This window comes from Ambystoma mexicanum, chromosome 7q, assembly GCF_040938575.1.
Source record: "Ambystoma mexicanum isolate Mex_15411 chromosome 7q, UKY_AmexF1_1, whole genome shotgun sequence".
Lineage (NCBI taxonomy): Eukaryota > Metazoa > Chordata > Amphibia > Caudata > Ambystomatidae > Ambystoma > Ambystoma mexicanum.
The window spans coordinates 1,043,361,950-1,043,382,076 of NC_090941.1; the positions used below are offsets into that span (position 1 = coordinate 1,043,361,950).

The window sequence follows — 20,127 nt, forward strand, 5'->3', positions numbered from 1 at the left end:
ACTGACCTAGAACTGTCTATCCCTGAACCCCAAAAATGTCATCCTGAGAACTTAGAAATAACTGAGGGATCCTCCCCGCAAACCGGTTCAAGTGACTGTCTCAGAGAAAAGGGGGACAGCACAGAATCAAAGGAAAAACGGGATTAAAAAACCCCACCAATCTGAGGATGCCAAATTTTATTTACATATTCCCGAACTCCGAAAACTAAGAAAACTGCCCAAGATTCCCCAGTGTCAGAGAGCAAAATAAAGAAATGATCTGCCCAGCTACCCCAAAATCCCCATTTCCTTAGCCCCCTAAAAGTGAAAGAAGGTAGGTGTTATGCCCCCGCCTGGGTGCAAGGGCAGTGTGCAATTTCAGCTCTGGTGGACACCGGATCCCAATCCACTCTTCTGTCTAAAAGGGCATTTGAGCAACTTAATTCAGGAAGGAGGAGACTTACCAAATTCCTCTCACACCTCTTCCTTGACAACTTCAGAACTTTGACAGGAATTACATTCCCGTCGAGAGGACTGGGGATATGGAGATCAAAATTGGGCGACACAAGTTGAAACACCCAGTTATAGTCGTAACTCCAGAGGAGACCCCGTGTCTCTTAGGGAATGACCTCCTTCGGAGGTTGTCTCTACTAATAGACTGTGTGAACAAGGTCCTCTGGACACAGGCTAACCTGGAAATAAAATTAAAACAGAGCACCAACTATGTCAGTCTAAATGGCAGTTGCCATATGGTTGAGCAGCGATCTGACAGAATTGAGTTCCATTTTCAGAACAATCAAGTCCCCGACATTACTGTAATTTCTGTACGGCAACAAACTGGTGATGGGAACTCCTCTCCATTCCTGAAAATCAACCTTCCTTCCATTTCCAAGTGGCATTCCACACTAGAAGAAAATACCTTGAAATTGTATACTGATCCACAATTTGAAAACCCAAGTCATGTGATAAAAAGTGATGAGAAATCAGCTCAAAGCTTGGCTGACATTCAGAAAAAGAGTGGACAGCTGTTGATCCCCATTCAGGTAAATGAGGGGAGGGAGCGTGTTCTCGCCAGAGTGTGCCTGATTTATGGAAAAAGCTTAATCAGCGAAGCGTTATTCAGGAAAACTCCCAAAAGATCAGACCATTCCCACATTAAATTAATTGATACATGGGGAAATGGGCCTGGAAACTCCCAATTCCAAATATCTCCTGCGTAGCAGGTGTATGCGAAAAATGTCCATTGGTGATAAAAGCATGGAGCATAATTGTTGGGTCGTGCGAGATGTCCCCTCTGCATTTTACTTAGGCAGTGATATTCTCAATCGGTTCGCAAATAATTTGGAACGCATTAATTGCAAAACCTGGTCCCGACTGGGGGAAACCCCATGGGCTTTGACAATCCTGAAAAGGCATTTCAGTCAGCTCAATTGCTACCCTATGCAGCTGAATTTTGAATTGGAGAGGAGGTCACCATTCCAGGACAGACCCGACAATTCCCAATTTCCCTAAAAATTAAGAGAGGACAGAAACTCCAAAACCCGGACACTTATGTACATTTAAGTCACTATCTCCAACATCAGGAGTTGGGTTTGAACCTGACATCATTAGTTGACTTAGCAACACAACACCATTCAATAGCGGTGGATAACATTGACCCTTGGAGGATCACTCTGGGCGCAGACACCTTTATTGGAATGGCAATTGATGAACAGCATTTCTCCATGGACTTAGGGAATGAAATCATAGGACTGATCCCCAAAGACTGCTATGACTGTGACGATGACCTACCGCCAGAAAATATCTTTACCCGGCATGGGGATATTTTATTGGTATTCTCTTCGTGCCCATACGGAGGGGAAGAGGTGACCTGGGACGTTAGGAAGGATGAGGTGATATTCCAGGTCCACAATGACTGCCTCTCCTACTTGAAACCTCCTGTCCAGACCAACACCATAACCAGAGATCTCTCCAAGCAGCTGGAGGATACGGCTGAGATTGCAAAACCCAAGATCTTCCCAGGCTTCAGACAGATGGTTGAGGAATGGGTCAACCTCGCTGATGCCTGTGAGACCAAGGAGCAAAAGCAAATTCTGATGCAGGTGTTTTTAGATTTTCAGGAAATATTTGCTGTGGACTCGTACGACTGTTGTTGCACCGAGATACAGTCTACCTCAATTCCCACGGACCCTGGGATGACTCCTGTATTTGTGAAGCAATATAGATTGCTGCTCATGTCTATGGAGTCCCTTAAAGAAATCATAAAGAACCTAGAGTCCCGTGGGATAATTTGTCCAGTCCACAGCACCTTTAACAAGCCAGTACTGACGGTTCTAAAACCTAATGGTCAATGGAGACTATACAAAGACCTTAGGGAGCTGAACAAACAGGTGCACATGTCCTGATGGCCTCTTCCCTACACTGACGAGGGACTGGCCCAGATCCAGGGGTCAAAGCTGTACACCGCCTTTGACCTGACCAATGGATACTGGACAGTCCCGTAAGTAGGGAAGACCAGTACAAGCTGGCCTTCAACTTCAGGGTCAGCAGTACACATGGACCCAAACTCCCTTCAGATATATAAACTCCAGCAATGAATTTAACATCTTTCTGTATAATGCAATGCCCGACTTGGGTGAAAGGGGTAATCTGGCCAATGTGGATAATGTCCTAATTAAAAGTTCAACTGTGGAGGAACATATAGCGGAAATCCTCTATGTTCTGACCCAGTTGAAGGTTGCCAGAGTGAACCTGTCCTTCCAGAAGGCGCAGTGGTGTAGGACCTGTGGAAACTTCTTAGAACATAAAATCACACCTGAGGGTCTCTGTCCCCAGACGAAAAAAAGTGGAAGCACTACTAAAACTGAAAGAACCCACAACTCTGCGTGAACTAAGGAGCCTTCGTGGACTGACTAATTACAGTAGAAAGTTCATAGAGGACTACGCAGAGGTCACAAGACCCCTGGTCCATTTATGAAAGGCCGGAGTCAAGTGGGAGTGGGGTCCAGAACAATCTGAGGCAGTGAAACAACTGAAGAGAAGCCTCTCACAAGCACCTTGTCTAGATTGCCCTGCCAAGAACAAGGAGTTCTTCTTGGAGACGGGGTTCTTGAATATGTGCTTAACAAGAGTATTATACCAAAAGCATGACAAGGTCAATAAAGTAATCTCCTATGCGAGTAAGACTTTATCCTCTGTGTAGAAGGCACTCCTGGCAACGGTGTGGGCATTGAAAAATCACCACCCGTTCATCCAGGGGCAGTACATCATCGTCAAGACTCCTCACCAGCCTTTGCAATACCTCCAAAGTGACAGAATCCGGGCAGGGATTGTGAGTAATTCCAGAATAACTTCCTGGATTCTGTCCATGCAAGGCTTTCCTGTGAAGGTAAAATATGGTCAAAACAAGAAGAGTCTCCTCGCGCAAGGTTAGGCTGACGTGCATGATTGTGCCAGAGAAAACTGTCTTGAGGACAAAAGTCTCAAAACAAAAGACAACATAGAGGCATACCTGAATTCCCCACACAAAGTTTATAGGGGATGCCCACAGTTTATGTGGACGGGTGCTCCTACCATGTTGACAACCACACAGAAAAGGAACTGGTGGCCGGCGTTGGGAATGTCTGGGTGAATGATCCCCCGGAGCCCTCTGCTTGGTACAAGATCGGTTGCCACAGTAGTCAGGTGGCAGAGTTGATGGCAGTTTACCAGGCCATCCTCACTGCCGTGCAACACCAACTCCACAAACTGGTCCCAATCACTGATTCAGATTACGTCCGGACCGGTTTCGTGAAGCACCTGATTAATTCGAAAACCAGAGGCATGCTGTGTGCAAACAATAAACCACTCAAGCATGGCAAAGTAATACAATCCATTGATGATCCAGTCACCTCTAATGGGATGACCATCTACTGGAAAAAGATCAAGGGTCATTCCAGAATAGAGGGACAAGACAAAATCAGAAATGACATGGCTGACCAGTTGGCCAAAACCAGAGCCGTCCAGGGGGATCTCCTTGAGATCGAGTCCATGTTGGAGATCGAGTCCCTGCTGTCAATACGTCCCAAACACTTGCCCAAAATGAACTCTCAACTGCCCAGTGGAGTAAGGAGACCCCAGATGCTGATTTGATCACGGCACAAAAAGGGGATCTGATTATTGGGAAATGTTATCAACACATTGAAGACCCCGTGAATTTTCCTCTGACCGAAACCGATTACATCGGGAAAGAGGATCTCCGGGTGTTGATGAAGCTTCCCAAAACGTTCCGCATCCAAGACAGTTGTTGGTAAGGCGATTCATCTCTGGATATTACCAGTGGATGGTACCTACCTCATTCTGAAGCCTGATGCTAAATCACACCCATGACGTGGAATAGCCGGTCATCAGGGGTTTCATATTACTTTGGAAATCTTGCGAGAGGTGGCATACTGGCCACACATGGGGCAGGACTTGACCAATATTTGAAGGGGTGTCTTGTGTGTGCACAATTTCAACCAAGTTCACTCACACACCAAGCTCCCCTCCAAAAAAGGGGGATGATACTGCCTTGGTCAGATTTCCAAGTAGATTTCATCCGGCCTGTGATTCTCTCCTCTAGAGGAAGCAAGTACATGTTAACAGCAACATGCTTGTTTACCAAATGAGAGGAATGTCTCCCGGCCTCAAATTGCAAGGCAGAAACAGCAGCTGCCCTGATGATCAACCACATCTTCTCTCGTTTCGGCCTTCCCCAAAGGATTGAATCGGACAGAGAAAGTCACCTCACCAGCTAGGTGATGACAAAGATGTGGGAGATACTTGGGGTGAAGAAAATCTCCTTATTTCCTACCACCCAGCCTCTAGTGTGGGAGTTGGGATGTACAATAAAACCATTGTGAGCATTCTTAAGAAGTTTGTGGAAGACTCTGGGCCTAGTTGGGACATCCGACTACTGCTTGTCCTGATGGCAATCAGATCTACACCATCGTCTGCTACCAACAATTCTCCATTTGAGCTAATGACTGGATGAAACATGGTGCTACTCAAGCATCTGCTGTACAGTACACAAGAGCAGACACTGATCAACGCGTCCACAACACATGAATATATTGAGAATCTGAGAAAACACCTTCAGCATGCTTTTGCATACGCTCAGCGGAATCAAGAGAAATCAGCAAAGGGGATGAAAACCCACTATGATTTAAAGACTACTAAAAAAGAATATCAAGTAGGAGACACAGTAACAACTCAGTTTTGCTAGAAAGTTGGCCAAGAGAACAAAGAACTGTCATGAATGTCAAATAGACAGATGGTGATCCCTCCTCTTGAACCTATGACGCCAGGGGGTGGGGAAAGGAATGGTAGGCTGTCCTATCCCAGGGTAGGAGTAATTGTAGGGTACTTAAATATATTATGTCATTTAGGCTATATAAGGGGGGAATGTACTGGACACAGGGATCAGATCAGACACACACAATAGAGTCCACGGAGAAAGGAGAAAAAGGATGGAGTCAACTGATCCCATCCAAGAGAATGCAGAGACCAGCCCCTTACCTAGCTGTCCAGAGAGTGCTGAGATCCAGCCTGACTGTCCAGAATCCCAATCTAGGAGAGTGCAGAGCCAGACCCCTTACCTAGCTGTCCACAGGGTCCTGCGATCCCACTGACTTATCAGAATCCTACACCAAGACTTACTTTGTAAGTAGTAAATAACCCCAGTCCCAAATTGCATAAACCTCTCATTTTGTAACATAAATCCCATAGGAAATCCCATTGAAAATCCCATTGAAAGTCCCAAATTGCCAGTATAATTAATTCACCTTTCCATAGAAGAATCTGTATTAGCCTGTGTATGTTACCATATTCCTTTGATACATCTTTCAATGTCTGTATAAGTCCTTAGTCTCATTTTGAAGTAAATCAATGAATTCCCCTATAAGGAAAAGCATGGTGTAAGTTGGTTAAAATTCGAAATTAACCCCCTTGTGCCTCGTGTCTTTCTTTAATAACTATAGTCATTAAAGTATAGCCTTAAAAGGATTAGTATCCTTATCACTGAAAACCAGTTTGTCTGTGCATTGTGTGCATTCATACACATTCCTAATTTGCATCTGCCTCATTGAAAAACCCAGAGCAATCCCTTTCTGTTTGAATCCGATCTGTTATGTGCCTCTGTCCTTGTCCTTAAAACCGATTTGCGATTTTGACAGCTCATCCCTTTTCGTAGCTAACTGTCATCACAAAACCTATGTAAAGCGAATTTCCATTTTGCTGTGTGTATTTTTCTTTTGCATTTGCTTTCTTCCCAAAATCGATTTTCCTTGTTTTCACATTGCTGTGGTGTGCTGAGTAGTAGTCGTTAGGCTTCCTTATCTCCTCAAGTGTTGCAACAAAAATTTCCTTTCTAGCTGTCTTACCGTGGTTGTTAGCTGCTGTGCCAGTAATAAGCAAATCTGATTCTGCCGTTTTGCTCTAAAATCGGGTTTTCATTTTCTTTTCTGACTTCCCATCTTGGGGTGGTGGGCTGTCTTCCAAATCCGATTTTTCTCTCTTTATCCTTTCTCCTTGCAACAGCCTTCCATCCAAAGTAAATTAAGTTATCTGATGTTTGGGGGTGAGTGTTGCAGGGGAGTGCTTAACTTTGCGTGCTATCATATGCTTTAGCTTTAAAACAGTTTTCCTGTTTTGTCATTAAAGATCCATGTGAATTGTGTTAGGATTTTGAACCAATTGTTCTGTAGGCAGCATTTCATTTGTGTTGCCACCACTTGGTGGCTGTTGTAAAATTGTATTTTGAATAGTTTTCATTGTTCCATTAAATAAAAAAATTAATAAATATCTTATTGATACACACCGGCCTGGTTCTTAGTCCATTGTGACACGGGGTGTTTGTAAAGGTGGGTGCGCGACGCGTTGGAGGCCTACTCAAAACGAATCCATGGTTTATTAAAGATAAAAAGCGTTATTATTGTGTGCTGCATTCATTGTCAGGGGAAGGAGTCCCTGGCTGGAATGTGCAGTGTTATAAAACCGTGACAGCATACACGCTGTACATTCACCTGCAAGAATGAACAATTATGGGCAAAGCCAACACTTTTGGCTTTTCAATTGGCACACAATCATACATATATTGATAACATTACAACTTGGATATATCACAATTTTCTACAAATGGTCTCCATAAAAAAACAGACAGTGCTATAAGATTCCCTGTTAATCGCACCATTCTGCACCATTGTGCACCTGCTACCGTCCATGGCCAGTTAATACCACTACGGCATGCCTCGCATTAGCCTTTCCCATGCCTATACAAAAGCCAGCCCAAACTGTTGGCGTTGCCAATGCTTGTTTTATCTTGATGGTGGCATGGCAGAACCAATTAGAGGTAGCCACGGATATAGTCTGACACATCGCACAATGGGTAGGGTGCATTGCAAGGTACAGAGGTGAAGGTAGGATAGTGCCGTCAGGCACCTTTCTCGCTGTATAACTACTATTTCTGCAATGAAGGCCACCTCCACAGTTTCCTTGCTCGGTGCTTGGAGGGAGGCTTTTGTGATCCAAGGAGATCTGTTTAGCCAAACGAAAACAGATGGCTTTGCCAATACTGGTTTCCCGAAAAGAGCCCGCAGACCAGGCTGACATACTGCAGCGCTAATGAACTGATTGCTGCACTGATGCTACAGATGTCTTCCTTTCGTTTTGTAAGCATTGTCGCTCTCTCCAGTGCATTTCGAAGCTGTTCTCTCCCATACTTGCACATTGGCTGTGAAGGTTAATCTAAATAACTGACAATCCTGCGCTATCGAAAACAAGTGTGGCATATATGGGAGGTAGAACAGCAAGAGGGAGGGGAACGCTCATGGCAGGATGTTGAAAGTCGGATTATCTGCGTGCACGGGTTGTGATTCCGTGAAACAGCTCTGCGTGTTTCTTCAACTTTAGTGCAATTGGGAAATGCGTAAGATAATTCCTTAACTCAGCTGTGAATTTGTCCTGGGGCACTCCATAATGTCTTTTGTAATCACGGAGCACAAAACTGTTCACACAGAACCATATAAATATATGAGATCGTCCATGGTGTAACACCGTGTAAGGATACAAAACGAGCTGCAGGCAAACATCGCAAGTATCGTGCGGAGCCTGCGACCTGCAGACGAACATTGCAAGCAAAACCTGGCCTTAACCCTGTGGCTAACAATTCCACCTTGCGTAAACACTGCCAAAAATGTTCCAGGCCAGCCAGGTTTAATGAATAAAAAAAAATATTAAATGTGCATTACAATGTGTGTAATTCCTTTTTTACAATGAAATCAAAAAGATGCCAAACACGGTGTAGTTTTATAAATACTTTTATTAAAGTTTTGATGTGATATACCAACATGCAACTGTAAACAACTTAATTTCAAGATGGCCACTCTTTAGGAAACAAAATGGCTGACAAATTCGGCATGGTAAAGAGTGAAAGAAGGGGTGTGGTTTGCGGGAAGATGGGTGGGAATGGGAGGAAAATCATAAAGATTTCACTTAGAGATGGGCGTTAAATGGGTGGTACACATAGCCAAACAACACAAATCCATCCGCATATGTCATCTGCATTGAGAAGCATTAGAGACCCGCTTTCAAAGCCCCTATTTCAAGCTCTTATGTTCAAGCTTATTTTAATGACAATAGTTCCATCTTAAAGGCAGCGCCTTCAGTGCCACCTAATAGCCAAAAGTAAACATCATATGGAAATAATATGACTAGAACATCAATGCTTGCTTTTCTCTATTCCTGCATATTTTCATTGATTTGCTTGCTGCAGAGGGGGCTAGAGTAGAAATAACACTTAATCTGCGACCATCTTCTCTACCATGCACATATGCTTCTATCAACCTGTAGATTCTGCATGCTTTTTATAGCTACTAAATATTAGTAATCCATTGTGAATGCTGTCACCTAAGTTGAGGTCAGCATTTACTCAATTAACACACATTTACGGACCAATAGACACTTCATGTGATGACCAAAACATGAAGAAAGATTCAATAAAATAAATAAAAATCATCATTAACACTGGCAATATAGGTGGATAAAAAGAAGGTTCAACTAACTTCAATCGCCTGCTCGCAAGAGAACTTGTTGACAAATCTGCTCAGAATAAAGAGGCAACTGGAGGAATTGGGTTGGATTGCTACCTTAGAGATGACAGAAAAGAACAACCCTTTGAACCACCTACCTCCTCTAGAGCGGGGAGACATTTGGCTGTGGGGTTGAAGCATCGCCCTCCCATATGTGACTGATCCCCCAAATTGACATTAAAGGATGAATGCATATTAATCAGGTTTCCCCAGCACTCAGAACAAGAAATAATGTAGCTTAATGATATTTTTCCACGTGATTTCCACACATATTTTGAGAGACTAAGTGCATGTTGCTAGGACTTTGTGAACTGAAATGGCCAGTCAAGACTAATTTCCGGATGGTTTTAAAATGGGACAAATTTGACAGTTGGTGGAAAGATGGAGATGTATTTGCAAAGTGATAACTATTATACATTTTATGATAATGACCCAAAGGTGCCAAGGGGCAATGCTACCTCTCACAGAGTTGGCGATAGGCTTGTTTAATTACCCACGACCCCCTGAAACCACCTATCTATTTCTTATGCCAGTGTCTACATTTGAAGTTATGATACATAACTCAGTTTTGCTAGAAAGTTGGCCAAGAGAACAAAGAACTGTCATGAATGTCAAATAGATAGATGGTGATCCCTCCCCTTGAACCTATGACGCCAGGCGGTGGGGAAAGGAATGGTAGGCTGTCTTATCCCAGGGTAGGAGTAATTCTAGGGTACTTATATATATTATGTCATTTGGGCTATATAAGGGGGGAATGTACTGGACACAGGGATCAGATCAGACACACAAAATAGAGTCCAGCGAGACAGGAGAAAAAGATTGGAGGCAACTGATCCCATCCAAGAGAGTGCAGAGACCAGCCCCTTGCCTAGCTGTCCAGAGAGTACTGAGATCCAGCCTGACTGTCCAGAATCCCCTCTAGGAGAGTGCAGAGCCAGACCCATTACCTAGCTGTCCAGAGGGTCCTGTGACCCCACTGACTTCTCAGAATCCCACACCAAGACTTACTTTGTGAGTAGCAAATAACCCCTGTCCCAAATTGCATAAACCTCTCATTTTGTAACATAAATCCCATAGGAAATCCCATTGAAAATCCCATTGAAAGTCCCAAATTGCCAGAATAATTCATTCACCTTGCCATAGAAGAATCTGTATTAGCCTGTGTATGTTACCCTATTCCTTTGATAAATCTTTCAGTGTCTGTATAAGTCCTTAGTCTCATTTTGAAGTAAATCAATGAATTCCCCTATAAGGAAATGCATGGTGTAAATTGATTGAAATTCGAAATTAACCCCCTTGTGCCTAGTGTCTTTCTTTAATATCTATAGTCATTAAAGTATAGCCTTAAAAGGATTAGTCTCCTTGTCACTGAAAACCAGTTTGTCTGCGTATTGTGTGCATTCATGCAAATTTCTAATTTGCATCTGCCTCATTGAAAAACCCAGATCGTAGTCCCTATTGAGAGCAATCCCTTTCTGTTAGAATCCAATCTGTTATGTGCCTCTGTCCTTGTCCTTGAAACCGATTTGCGATTTTGATAGCTCATCCCTTTTCCTAGCTACCTGTCATCACAAAACCTAAGTAAAGCGAATTTCCATTTTGCTGTGTGTATTTTATTTTGCATTTGCTTTCTTCCCAAAATCGATTTTCCTTGTTTTCACGTTGCTGTGGTGTGCTGAGTAGTAGTCTTTAGGCTTCCTTATCTCCTCAAGTGTAGCAACACAAATTTCCTTTCTAGCTGTCTCGCCGAGGTTGTTAGCTACTGTGCCAGTAATAAGCAAATCCGATTCTGCCGTTTTGCTCTAAAATCGGGTTTCCATTTTCTTTTCTGATTTCCCATTTTGGGGTGGTGGGCTGTATTCCAAATCCGATTTTTCTCTCTTTATCCTTACTCCTTGCCACAGCCTTCCATCCAAAGTGAATTAAGTTATCTGATGTTTGGGGGTGAGTGTTGCAGGGGAGTGCTTAACTTTGCGTGCTATCATATGCTTTAGCTTTAAAACAGTTTTCCTGTTTTGTCATTAAAGATCCATGTGAATTGTGTTAGGATTTTGAACCAATTGTTCTGTAGGCAGCGTTTCATTTGTGTTGCCACCACTTGGTGGCTGTTGTAAAATTGTATTTTGAATAGTTTTCATTGTTCCATTAAATAAAAAAATTTAATAAATATCTTATTGATACACACCGGCCTGGTTCTTAGTCCATTGTGACACGGGGTGTTTGTAAAGGTGGATGCGCGACGCGTTGGAGGCTTACTCAAACGAATCCGTGGTTTATTAAAGATAAAAAGCGTTATTATTGTGTGCTGCATTCATTGTCAGGGGAAGGAGTCCCTGGCTGGAATGTGCAGTGTTATAAAACCGTGACAGCATGCACGCTGTACATTCACCTGCAAGAATGAACAATTATGGGCAAAGCCAACACTTTTGACTTTTCAATTGGCACACGATCATACATATATTGCTAACAATACAACTTGGATATATCACAATTTTCTACAAATGGTCTCCATAAAAAATCAGACAGTGTTATAAGATTCCCTGCTAATCGCACCATTGTGCACCATTGTGGACCTGCTACCATCCATGGCCAGTTAATACCACTACGGCATGCCTGGCATTAGCCTTTCCCATGCCTATACAAAAGCCAGCCCAAACTGTTGGCGTTGCCAATGCTTGTTTTATCTTGATGGTGGCATGGCAGAACCAATTAGAGGTAGCCACGGATATAGTCTGACACATCGCACAATGGGTAGGGTGCATTGCAAGGTACAGAGGTGGAGGTAGGATAGTGCCGTCAGGCACCTTTCTCGCTGTATAACTACTATTTCTGCAATGAAGGCCACCTCCACAGTTTCCTTGCTCTGTGCTTGGAGGGAGGCTTTTGTGATCCAAGGAGATCTGTTTAGCCAAACGAAAACAGATGACTTTGCCAATACTGGTTTCCCAAAAAGAGACTGCAGACCAGGCTGACATACTGCAGCGCTAATGAACTGATTGCTGCACTGATGCTACAGATGTCTTCCTTTCGTTTTGTAAGGCATCGTTGCTCTCTCCAGTGCATTTCGAAGCTGTTCTCTCCCATACTTGCACATTGGCTGTGAAGGTTAATCTAAATAACTGACAATCCTGCGCTATCGAAAACAAGTGTGGCATATATGGGAGGTAGAACGGCAAGAGGGAGGGGAACGCTCATGGCAGGATGTTGAAAGTCGGATTATCTGCGTGCACCGGGTGGGATTCCATGAAACAGCTCTGCGCGTTTCTTCAACTTTAGTGCAATTGGTAAATGCGTAAGTTAATTCCTTAACGCAGCTGTGAATTTGTCCCGGGGCACTCCATAATGTCTTTTATAATCACGGAGCACAAAACTGTTCACACAGAACCATATAAGTATATGAGATCGTCCATGGTGTAACACCGTGTAAGGATACAAAAAGAGCTGCAGGCAAACATCGCAAGTATCGTGCGGAGCCTGCGACCGGCAGACGAACATCGCAAGCAGCACCTGGCCTTAACCCTGTGGCTAACAATTCCACCCAGCGTAAACACTGCCAAAAATGTTCCAGGCCAGCCAGGTTTAATGAATAAAAAAAAATAATTAAATGTGCATTAAAATGTGTGTAATTCCTTTTTTACAATGAAATCAAAAAGATGCCAAACACGGTGTAATTTTATAAATACTTTTAGTAAAGTTTGGATGTGATATACCAACATGCAACTGTAAACAACTTCATTTCAAGATGGCCACTCTTTAGGAAACAAAATGGCTGACAAATTTGGCATGGTAAAGAGGGAAAGAAGGGGTGTGGTTTGCGGGAAGATGGGTGGGAATGGGAGGAAAATCATAAAGATTTGACTTAGAGATGGGCGTTAAATGGGTGGTACACATAGCCAAACAACACAAATCCATCCGCATATGTCATCTGCATTGAGAAGCATTAGAGACGCGCTTTCAAAGCCCCTATTTCAAGCTCTTATGTTCAAGCTTATTTTAATGACAATAGTTTCGGCTTAAAGGCAGCGCTTTCAGTGCCACCTAATAGCCAAAAGTAAACATCATATGGAAATAATATGCCTAAAACATCTATGCTTGCCTTTCTCTATTCCTGCAAATTTTCATTGATTTTCTTGCTTCAGAGGGGGCTAGAGTGGAAATAACAATTAATCTGCAACCATCTTCTCTACCATGCACATATGCTTGTATCAACCTGCAGATTCTGCAGGCTTTTTATAGCTACTAAATATTACTAATCCATTGCGAATGCTGTCACCTAAGTTGAGGTCAGCATTTACTCAATTAACACACATTTACGGACCAATAGACACTTCATGTGATGACCAAAACATGAAGAAAGATTCAATAAAATAAATAAAAATCATCATTAACACTGGCAAAATGGGTGGATAAAAAGAAGGTTCAACTAACTTCAATCGCCTGCTCGCAAGAGGACTTGTTGACAAATCTGCTCAGAATAAAGAGGAAACTGGAGGAATTGGGTTGGATTGCTACCTTAGAGATGACAGAAAAGAACAAACTCTTGAACCACCTACCTCCTCTACAGCGAAAATATAACGATCCAGCAGAAATCTACAAAAAATTCCCCAGTAGACCACTGAGACAGCTCTTTATGAAAGCAGGGCTAAATCTGTTGCCAACCAACAAAATTGTGTTCATCAGAGGCAACAGTACATCAAACTCCTGCAGACTATGCAAAGAGGCAAAGACGGTAGAAACGGTTCGACATCTACTAACTTCCTGCCCTGCTTTGAGAACACTGAGAAAGGCCTATCTGTCAACTGTCCTGGAGCCCTCAACCTTATGGGAAGCGGAGACTTGGTGGCCACGGTTAATTAGCGGTCAGAAAACATCTTGGGCAATTGCCTCGGCAAAGTTTCTGCAGCACACCCTTATCCTGATAGATCAAATGCAAGGAAGAAGTAGAGAAAGAAAAAGACAAATAGATAAAAAAAATTGAAGAAAGAGAAAAGCTAATCATGTTTCCTCTTCACTGGAAAGAAAAGGAGAAATAGGCTTTGACAATTTTCTTAAAACCAAATAGTTTTTGGTAAATACAATAAAAAAATAAAAATAAAAATATTGCAAATGGCTGTCAAAAATGTTGTTTAAAGAATGTGAAAAGTGATGGTTGGGGCACAGAGTAGGTGGTAGAGGAAAGAGGAGAAAAGGATGGGGACAATGATGATTTTATGGAAGAGCAAAAGGGGCTCTCACTCCTGGCCCCACTTTGGAGTGTGGCGGCTGGCACATTGCTGCTAGATTAAGAGACCACAGTTATCATTATCATTGGGTATGTGTAATGCAGTAAATACACAGAGGTTTCCAAGCGTGAACCTGGGGATTGAACCTGTGTTGCACCACATTGTCTTGCTTTCAAGGCAAATGAGTTGCCCCTGACCTATCCCCCAAGACCAGTTACCATTATTTACAAAACATGCCAGGATATTTTATGGTGCTCTGCTAAAGCTCTACCCTGCTGCCTGAATGTCCTTCACAGGTGCTTTCTGTTTTGATCAATGAATCCTTTAAGGCCTTCGGGCCAGATTCTCAAATCTTTTTTTTTTTGGGCAGAATTCTTGCTTCCAGTGCACAAGGTTTTATCTCAGGTGAGTGCATAGTGACATAGGATGCTGTGCTAAATCCTCTCTACCCATCCATGAGCTCCATGTTCACAGCATTGATAGGGAAGTGTTCTTCCAGCTGGCATCCAAAAACTGAGTGTGTCTTTCCCTATTTTTATTGCGCATTGTATATTGGTACTTTTGTTTTCACATCTGCACACAGAAAAAAAAAGAATAACACTGACAAAATGCAGACATATACAAAAAGGGGTTAAAGGTTATGTACACTTGGGGCAGCAGTTAACCTCATTGTTTAGTAGCAGAGGGGAAACTGCCTGTATGCTCCAGGCCAGTTCTGCTCTGAGTACATTGAAAATTGGAGACCCTCATGGCCAATGCTGATTTTTTTTCGAACTGTTGGACATTTGAATTGCTAAATCATTTAAAATGCATTCTTTTTGAGTTGGGATTGGACTGCAGCGACTTTGGTAGCACTGGCATGGAACATTACACGTATTAATATGTTAATGGTGTTATAGACCATGCTGTCTGGGGTTGAATATTATTTGGGATGTTTGCCTTTGCACATGGTACATGATTCATTTACGGTGTTACATGTGAATTGTAGGGCCCTCACCTCCGAAAAAAGATCAGGCATGGGAGCTACGCATGAATCCTACCTCCACCAACACATTTGTATTTCTTCCTTGCCTGTTAGTGCTTTGGTTTCCTTATTGACAAATGGAACACATGGAACAACAACTCTATTTACTCTAGGCAATAGGGATTGCAGTTTAAGTATCTTTCAGCAGGAATTAGACTCATGGCTTGGTGGCTGAAGGGATATGGGGCAACCGCTGCCATGAGAGTGGAACGGTTGAACTAGTCCCCTCACAGTTATGTGTTCACTGGTTGTAATTGGTAATTGGTTATTTATAATGCACGTAATACCCAGAGGTTTCTAAGCGCAAACCCGGGGATCTGTTGCTCGGCGTCGCCTAAACTATCCTCCCTAGAAACCTCTTGATGGTTCGGAACCCCTTGATAGCCAACGCTGAATGTTAGTTCCCATTCTGCAAAATGCTTCAGTTAACCACACGGCTTGGTAGGCTGAGGGGATGCGTGCATGGTAGACCTTCCCTCAGTCACATTTCCCAGAGAGGGTTCAAATCTTTCATGGGGGGATCACATACACAGTTTGATATAAATTCAGTTTTAGTTTACAATATTGATAATGAGCAGAAGTGAAACCAATGGCTAATCCCTCTCTGCAAAGCCCTTTTTTAAATGTCTTCCTTCACATTTTGAGTTGAGTGTTTAAGTCACCCAACTTTGTTAACATTCTGAATATTCTAGTGTTGCCTCTTTATTGAAACTCATGCTACTAAGAGGCTTTTTAAAACATGTTTAATTTGCATTTTGTGTTGGGTTCCTGTGGGATGAGCGCACCCCTCTCATCATTTCTTGCAGAGTATCCAACATGGCCTCTTGCAAGGCGTCTGCATCATCTATCTCAACCTCCCATGGGCTTCCACCTCCCCAATCCAGGTGTTCCTAACACTATCGTATGTAACTAGCAATCGGTAGCCTTAATGTCCAATAGCTAACTGTAGGTGCGGGCCTAAAGTCTGAAGTCTTATCTGTCTCACTCCCTCAGGGAATTCCTCAGGGCACCCTTACCTTTCCCCAGTGATTAAGACAGCAAGGCTGTCTTAATTCCCAGTGACAAACACCCTGATCAGTTTTCTCACTTACTTGCTCCCTTATCTCCTTTTACTCCCCTCTTCTCCCTTTCTTATTTTGTTCCAATGCACCCCACCCCTCTCTCCTCTCTCACTTTCTCTCCCTATTTCTTGCCCCCAATGTTCCACACTCTTACTCTCTCTCCACACCACTCTACTCTCTCTCCTCCTCACTCCACTACAGTTACCCCTACTCACTCAGCTACTTAAACCCCTCCTTAATCCATTACGCGCATCCTTCCTCACTCCACTACTTTTACTCCTCCTCACCCCCAAAACCTATTCCCACTGACCTTTTCTACTATAATCACTCTCCCATACATTCCCACATTTACAGCATCAACCTTAAAAACAGCTGTCACTCTTTTTCACAGCCAAACCCTCACTTTTGTTCTGCTCCAACACTGGCACTAACTCTTAAGCACTCTGCTCCAACACTGGCATTAACTCTTCAGCACTCTGGTCCAACACTGGCATTAACTCTTCAGCACTCTGCTATAACACTGGCACTAACTCTTCAGCACTCTGCTCCAACACTGGTATTAACTCTTCAGCACTCTACGCCGACACTGGAACTAAATCTTCAGCACTCTGCTCCAACACTGGCACTAACTCTTCAGCACTCTGCTCCAACACTGGCATTAACTATTCAGCCCTCTGCTCCAACACTGATATTAACTCTTCAGCACTCTGCTCCAACACTGGCACTAACTCTTCAGCACTCTGCTCCAACACTAGCACTTACTCTTCAGCACTCTGCTCTAACACTGGCATTAACTCTTCAGCACTCTGCTCCAACACTGTCACTAGCTCTTCAGCACTCTGGTCCAACACTGGCATTAACTCTTCAGCACTCTGCTATAACACTGGCACTAACTCTTCAGCACTCTGCTCCAACACTGGTATTAACTCTTCAGCACTCTACGCCGACACTGGAACTAAATCTTCAGCACTCTGCTCCAACACTGGCGTTAAATCTTCAGCACTCTGCTCCAACAATGGCACTAACTCTTCAGCACTCTGCTCCAACACTGTTGTTACCTCTTCAGCACTCTGCTCCAACACTAGCATTAACTCTTCAGCACTCTGCTGTAACACTGGCACTAACTCTTCAGCACTCTGCTCCAACACTGGCATTAACTCTTCAGCACTTTGCTCCGACACTGGCACTAACTCTTCAGCACTCTACTCCAACACTGGCATTAACTCTTCAGCACTCTGCTCCAACCCTGGCACTAACTCTTCAGCACTCTGCCCCAACCCTGGCACTAACTCTTCAGCACTCTGCTCCAACACTGGCATTAACTCTTCAGCACTCTGCTCCAACACTGACATTAACTCTTCTGAACTCTGCTCTGACACTGCCACTAACTCTTCAAGACTTTGCTCCAACACTGGCACTAACTCTTCAGCACTCTGCTCCAAACACTGGCATTAACTATTCAGCACTCTGCTCCAACACTGACATTAGCTCTTCAGCACTTTGCTCCAACAATGGCACTAACTTTTCAGCACTCTGCTCCAATACTGGCACTTACTCTTCAGCACTCTGCTCCAACACTGGCATTAACTCTTGAGCACTCTGCTCTAGCACTGGCACTAACTCTTGAGCACTCTCCTCCAACACTGGCACTAACTCTTCAGAACTCTGCTCCAACACTGGCATTAACTCTTCAGCACTCTGCTCTAACACTGGCACTAACTCGCCAGCACTCTGCTCCAACACAGGCATTAACTATTCAGCACTCACTCTGCTCCAACACTGACATTAGCTCTTCAGCACTCGGCTCCAACAATGGCACTAACTCTACAGCACTCTGCTCCTACATTGGCACTAACTCTTCAGCACTCTGCTCCAACACTGGCATTAACTACTCAGCACTCTGCTCCAACACTGGCACTAACTCTTCGGCACTCTGCTGTAACACTGGCACTATCTCTTCAGCACTCTGTTCCAACACTGGCATTAACTCTTTTCCACACATTGCTCCGACACTGGCACTAACTCTTGAGCATTCTGCTCTAACACGGGCACTAACTCTTCAGCACTCTGCTCCAACACTGGCATTAACTCTTCAGCACTCTGCTCTAACACTGGCACTAACTCGTCAGCACTCTGCTCCAACACTGGCACTAACTCTTCAGCACTCTGCTCCAACACTGGCATTAACTATTCAGCACTCACTCTGCTCCAACACTGACATTAGCTCTTCAGCATTCTGCTCCAACAATGGCACCAACTCTTCAGCACTCTGCTCCTACATTGGCACTAACTCTTCAGCACTCTGCTCCAACACTGGCATTAACTCTTCAGCACTCTGCTCCAACACTGGATTAACTACTCAGCACTCTGCTCCAACACTGGCACTAACTCTTCAGCACTCTGCTGTAACACTGGCACTAACTCTTCAACACTCTGTTCCAACACTGGCATTAACTCTTCAGCACTTTGCTATGACACTGGCGCTAACTCTTGAGCACTCTGCTCCAACACGGGCACTAACTCTTCAGCACTCTGCTCCAACACGGGCACTAACTCTTCAGCACTCTGCTCCAACACTAGCACTAACTCGTCAACACTCTGCTCCAACACTGGCACTAACTCTTCAGCACTCTGCTCCAACATCCGCTTGGTCTCTGTGTTCACCTCCACACCCCTGGACCTCAATGATACAACGCACACCCTGTCTCTCATTCACCCTCCTTTTATACTGCTCCTCTTTCCCCTCCATTGGATTCATTGCTCACCTTGCTCTGGGCTAATATATGCCTGTCATTTGCCTAGGTGCTGTGTTATACGTGTGCAAGACTTTAAGAACCCTGCTTAGCCATGCAAACTCCCCCTGCACAGGGTGGTTTTTTGTCTCTGCTGGTTTCACCTTGTTCTGTGGGTCTAGCATTTCGTTTATCTTTTGCTGTTGTGGGTTATTTGCTTTGCTGCAGTTCTGGGAGATGCTTCTTGCTGTGGTTGTGCAGGCCGTGTCATGCGCAGTGTGTGTGTGTGTCTCTCTCTGCTTATTTTGCCTGTTCACCGTCCCTGGGGATTCTGGTACTTGTAGCCCTAAAACACGAATACAAAGAGAAATCTGGTCAACATGGTAGGCATCATGAAACAGAATCTTGCATCTGCATTCAGATTCATGGCAAATAGGGAGTTGCCAGGATCTGCACTCCACTCTCCGGGCAGTGTCAAATCTATGACCCTGCCAGAATAAGCCCTGATTTAAAAAGGTGCTCTGAAATAATTGTGCTGCAGACTTGTGTGTGCCTTGTGTGCCTCTCTCCTCCTCCTGTCCTCTCCAAGTTAAAGACCCGGTTTTGAAGACAACCACACAGTATAGATAAAATGTATTTATTTATTTAATATACACATTCAATCCAATGCGAGGCATATATTAAACCAACTGCCAAATCATAAGTTAATACGCCAGGTGTTACATATATTGCACACAATCAAAATATTGGTGGATCAGACAACGCCTGGAAGCAGGTTATTTGCAGGTTCATACAGTTGGTAGGGTCACCATGAAGCCCAAACCCTTGTCTCCAGTCTATTACAGGTCAGCTAAGTAGGAACCCAACCGTGCAGCCACTAATGTTACAGGGAATGATGGGTGGCTGAATGCCTCTGTGCCTGAAAGGGTGGCTGCGCCACCCCTCCCTCCCACCTTGGAAAGGTATTTCAGTGCCAGACACCAGTTATCATTGATAGGCCTAAAC

At 43.8% G+C, this 20,127-nt stretch overlaps 1 protein-coding gene across 1 annotated transcript; it reads left to right on the forward strand.

The window, feature by feature from the left end:
- Nucleotides 1-2,601: 2,601 nt before the first annotated feature.
- Nucleotides 2,602-17,845, forward strand: LOC138528119 (protein rtoA-like). Its single transcript, XM_069639572.1, has 2 exons — nt 2,602-2,755; nt 16,863-17,845. The coding sequence occupies exons 1-2, from the start codon at nt 2,602-2,604 to the stop codon at nt 17,843-17,845; spliced, it is 1,137 nt and encodes a 378-aa protein (XP_069495673.1).
- The last annotated feature ends 2,282 nt before the right edge of the window (nt 17,846-20,127 follow it).

What these genes read in the sequence shown, in the direction of transcription:
- LOC138528119 (XM_069639572.1), top strand. Translation starts at nt 2,602, where the DNA reads ATGCCCGACTTGGGTGAAAGGGGTAATCTGGCCAATGTGGATAATGTC. An exon ending in CTTCCAGAAGGCGCAGTGGT is followed by an intron (nt 2,756 to 16,862) that starts GTAGGACCTGTG and finishes TTAACTCTTCAG; the next exon opens with CACTCTGGTCCAACACTGGC.